The sequence below is a fragment of the Puntigrus tetrazona genome, chromosome 25 (assembly GCF_018831695.1).
Source record: "Puntigrus tetrazona isolate hp1 chromosome 25, ASM1883169v1, whole genome shotgun sequence".
Lineage (NCBI taxonomy): Eukaryota > Metazoa > Chordata > Actinopteri > Cypriniformes > Cyprinidae > Puntigrus > Puntigrus tetrazona.
In genome coordinates this window covers 630181-635084 of record NC_056723.1, presented here as the reverse complement: position 1 = coordinate 635084, position 4904 = coordinate 630181, and the positions used below count along the sequence as shown (strand labels likewise).

Here is a 4904-nt window from a genome sequence, read left to right as displayed (position 1 = left end):
ATTTTATGTGTTGCTATGAAGTTGCTAGGGTGTGGATTCTACATTTCAAATGCCTTTGTTCAAACAAAAGTGTTTCAGAAACATCTGTTGTATTTCCTGTGCGGGCGTTTATTTCATGCATTCCTCGCCCTTCAGACTCACTTCACTGATGCCGTACTGTACCTCCTGAGGGGTTTATTCACCTACACGTGTTTCTCGGATCTTCCTCTTCCAGGACTGGGAGTTTCCTCACTTCATGGGCGATCTGGACATGAACCTCCCGGGTCTTTCCACCACGCAGCTGAAGATCAAACTGCCCGTCTGCAAGCGCATCTTTAAGGATGAGTACCACATCCACATCACGGGTACATCCGCACACTTGTGCTCTAAGTAGGGCACAGCAGCAAATACTCCGTGAGCATGATTATGCCGGTGAATCAAGCGGTAGCGCTCTAAACTGTCGTTTGGGACAGGACGGATGAATTAATTCCTTTCCCAAAGGGACGCGCTGTCAGAATATTAGCTCGTTAGATACATCTCTTCATAATGATGCGTTTGAAGGCAGTGTTGGTAATGCATACTAATTAGTATTTGCTCATCTGTAAACGTGCGTTTCTTTAATGGAGTCAGTAAATCTGACGGAAGTGCGTGAGTGTATGGCTTCGGTTTCTCTTTTTCCGTCTCGCTGTGTTTTGCTCACTGTAGCGAGGCTCCTTCTCTTTTTCCGTCTCGGAAATGGCCTTCCTGCTCAACCGTTCATAAAAGTCTTTAACCTTATTGTTTGGTGCGATGATTTAGCGCTCCTGATGGTGCACGCCATTAAAGTGACTCCCAACTCAAGATTTCGCTCCCGGAGGCTCTGCCTCACGGAAATGGCCTTCCCAACATCCTGCTCAACCGTTCATAAAAGTCTTTAACCTTATTGTTTGGTGCGATGATTTAGCGTTTGAGAGTAACCCCCATGAGTAATCAAATTTCAATTTGTAGTGCACTAACATAATGTGTGCTCAAGATGTTTTCTTTCCATTATCTTAAAGTGACTTTCCAACTCAATTGATTTCCACTTTCTCCATTCAGCCAGGCTGATTAGACCAATAGCATCACTCACGGATACTCTGGGATCAATTCCCAACATCCTGATCTTATATTTTCTTTTTTTTAGCATCAGGGTGTTGCCGTGCCGTTGCATGGCTTAATGATTTCAGGGTGTTGCCGCGGTTGCTCTGGTGTTTTGAGTAGTTGCCAGGGTGTTGCCGCGCCGTTGCTCTGGTGTTTTGAGTGCAGTTGCTGTGACGTTTTTGGTGGTTGCCAGGGCGGTTTTAGAGTAGTTTCAGGGTGTTGCTGTGACGTGTTTTGGTGGTTGCCAGGGTGCGTTGCGGTTGCTCTGGTGTTTTGGTTACTTTCAGGGTGCCCCATGAGTAATCAAATTTCCAATTTGTAATTACAGCCGTGTGTTGCAGTTACCGATGTTCATTTAGGTCTTCTGATTAAATGCCAGGATGTTATCATGCAGTGTCCAGGGGGTTGCTATGCAGGGTGTACTGTGGTGTTTTGAGTAGTTTCCAGGGTGTTGCCGTGCGGTTGCTCTGGTGTTTTGAGTTGCCAGGATGTTGCTGTGAAGTGTTTTGATTATGTCTGAAATACACTGTTTGGATAAATTCCAAACACACTAAACTTCCCTTTTTCCCCCTCCCTCAGGGAAATGGTTTAATTACGGAATCATTTTCCTGGTCCTCATCCTGGACCTCAACATGTGGAATATTGGCAGATCTTTTTTATATTCCCTATGAATACTGATTAAATGCCAGGATGTTATCATGCAGTGTCCAGGTCCAGGAGAGAAGATCTACACCAGGATGGAGGATCTGAAATACACTGTTTGGACTTCCTGGCGCTACTTCAACCGCCTCAGCACGCTTTAACCTGGGATTTTCCTGGCGCATCCTGGACCTCAACACCAGATCTTCTACAAGCCCTATGAATACGGTCAATACGTAGGTCCAGGAGAGAAGATCTACACCGTGGAGGATCCGGAGACTCTGCGCTGGACGTACGTCCAGGGAGAGCGCTCCACCAACATGTTTCTTCACAACCGCGTGCGCTGTTTCTTCACAGCCGCTACGTGGGCGCCAGTCTGGACGTCAAATGCCTGGCCTTCATTCCGAGTCTGGCGGCCTTCGTGCTCTTTGGGTTCTTCATCTGGCTGTTCGGACGCTTCCAAGACAGCGAGACCTTCCATGAGAATCAAGACAAGAGCTATGAGCGCATCAAACGCAAGTCCCCGTCCGATCTGGGAGTCACGCCGGAGGAGGCGCACATTACCATGAGCGAGGCCTTGAAGAGGAGCGGGACGCCCATGCTGCTTCTGGTGGACACTCATCATTTTGGGTCGTCAAACAACTCTATGTCGCCGTGTTCGAACCAAACCCAGGAGACCCAACCCAGTGTAACCGTCGACAGCTGCGCCCATGAGGACACAGCTGATGTCAAAAAACTGACCCCATGACCGTAGCCAAAGGTCAAATCGACTTTCTGAGATCCTACAGACTTTCAAAGTGGATTGGCGCCCAAAGTCCTCACAGACTCTACCTTGAATTTTTTATTTTTATATCAAGCGATCTTGCACTGCGCACCAACTTTCTGAACCTTTTCCACGTTCCTCAAGGACATTGGTCTATGGTGCTGGATGTTTGACTTTTCTATGTCTTTTTTTATGTAGATACTCTTGTGCCTACATGGATGAAATGCTGTCCTCACAGTGAACGCATGGCATGATGGTCATGAAAAATACTTGTAATGAACACCTAAATCTGTGCCTTCATTAATAATAATAATAAAAAAAAAAAACTTGAAGGCAGTGCTGGGTAGATTATTTACAAATTGCAGTCTGTTATTCATTCTGAATTAAGTGAAAAAAAATTGTAGTTAGTAACGTTATCCATTACATTGCGCTTTTAGGTAATATAATCAGACTACTTTTAATCTAACTTATCACATTGATTTATATAGGATATTCGTGTACCATATTTATATAAAAATACAAATAGTAAGCAAATATATTGCATTTGTAATTATTAACAGCATGAAGTGCATTGAAACATTGTAAGGTTTCCCAAACTGGATTTTGTGAAGGAACTGTTTATTAATAGCTAATAATTAATTCATTCCTTAAAATGTAAGCTAAGCTAAAATAAAACACTGACTAAAACTTACCTGGATGTCATGTGACCATTAGCCGACTTCAAGGGATGCAAAAGTTCATAAATACAGAGATCAAATGCCATTTTTGGGTCAGTGTCTAAACTGGAAGACTTTCTGATTGTCTGTAAGTTTTAGATTGTTTTAGAAAGAAAAAAACTAACTAAAAAGACTATTTAGGTAGAATCAATCAATTCTGGACAGTTTTTTGCTATTGCAATTGTAAAAAATAAAAGTTACTTTCTGGTTACGGTCTAATTTTAAAATGTAATCTAATACTAAATACTTAACTTTTGGAATTTGTTACATAATCCAGAATACATCAGTTACTACCCAGCACTGATGGTAGGTTGCCAGATTATTATGCGTTGAGCTATTAATCAGTTATTTAACCACCAAACTGCTGTGCGACCAAATACGTTCACATGCATGTATGGGAAAATCTGACTTATCTTGAGAATTAGAATTAGAATATATGCACTTGTTATGCTTCATTTCAGGTTCAGCCAAAGCAAAAACCGATTCCTTTGTCTTTTATACGTGTGTGGTTTTGAAATCTTTGTTTTCCCATCATCTGACCTGTGGGATTTTCTGATGAGCGGATGAACCCCTCTCAAAATGTTTGGCCGGTAAATATCAGATTTACTTGCGCCAAACCCCGTTATCAATAAAGACCTTCTTCTGAAACGCAAGTACCGTGTTATTTCAGCGCTTACGTGTTATCGTTAGAAACGGTTCTTCTCGTATCGAGATGCTTCCAAAGTGGCGTTAGTGGCTGGTAGTTGTGGTCCGCTGCGACCTTGTTGCCAAGCAACCCCGAAGGCCGTCCTGCATCCAGAGGCCGATCTGGTTCCGCAGAAACTGGCAATCAAACCATTTATAAGAATATTGGGTAAACAGCCATTAGGCACCATTACGGGTCAAAACACAAGGGTTATAAAAGCATTTTTCACTGAAGGTGATATATTAAAGCTTTCAGAAATCTGCATGCTGCATGTTAGCGCTTCACATGCGGCCAATTTTAGCGTTTGTTCCCGCAGAGAGACGTGTAGAAATGTCTTTAAAGACATGTCGGTTCATAATGGATCCTATTTTATTGCTTTTGAAGTTTATCGACGGCCTTTTCAAAGCGCTGTGTGCTTTAACGTGATTATTCTCAATCTTTTCTCTACAGTAGTTGTAAACCTGAAATTTTCTGGCTGTATTCTGCGCGGCTTTCCATCTCCACACAACACGAGCCATTGCTGAGAGAAACTGGACCGCGCAAAACATCCGTGTGTTCCTCGACTGTATGACTGTACGTCCGTCCCTAACTTTCAATATCTGTGATCAAGGGGAGAAATTAGCTATTGATTTCTTCACAGCGCACAGACAGACATGCAGGGATGTTTTAGCAAAGAAAGTTGACATGAAAATTAACCCTTGATCACCTACAGATGAATAGTGTAAGTAACAACTGCATATAGCTCACAATTATTAAAGAAGTCGCTGCTAATCTATATACGATGCAGACTCTAATGTTATATGGGTTTAACGCATAATTGGATGACTAGCGTTTATCAACAAAAAGTTGTGTGAAATTGCACATTTTAATGAACACATGCAAAAATAAAATTCTGATAGGTATCCTAATACTGGAATAATAATAACAATAATCATTCCAATACGCATAAGCATTTTCAGAAACAAAGGAAATTAATGCTAAAGCATGTTCAATAATATATATA

At 42.1% G+C, this 4904-nt stretch overlaps 1 protein-coding gene across 1 annotated transcript in view; it reads left to right on the top strand.

The window, feature by feature from the left end:
- Positions 1-3864, top strand: part of tmem117 (transmembrane protein 117) — a 49896-nt gene extending 46032 nt beyond the window's left edge. The window contains 4 exon segments of the mRNA XM_043228673.1: positions 215-344; positions 1678-1737; positions 1933-2072; positions 2075-3864. Of these exon segments, the coding sequence (XP_043084608.1) occupies positions 215-344; positions 1678-1737; positions 1933-2072; positions 2075-2485 (741 nt within the window). The 3' untranslated portion in view covers positions 2486-3864.
- The last annotated feature ends 1040 nt before the right edge of the window (positions 3865-4904 follow it).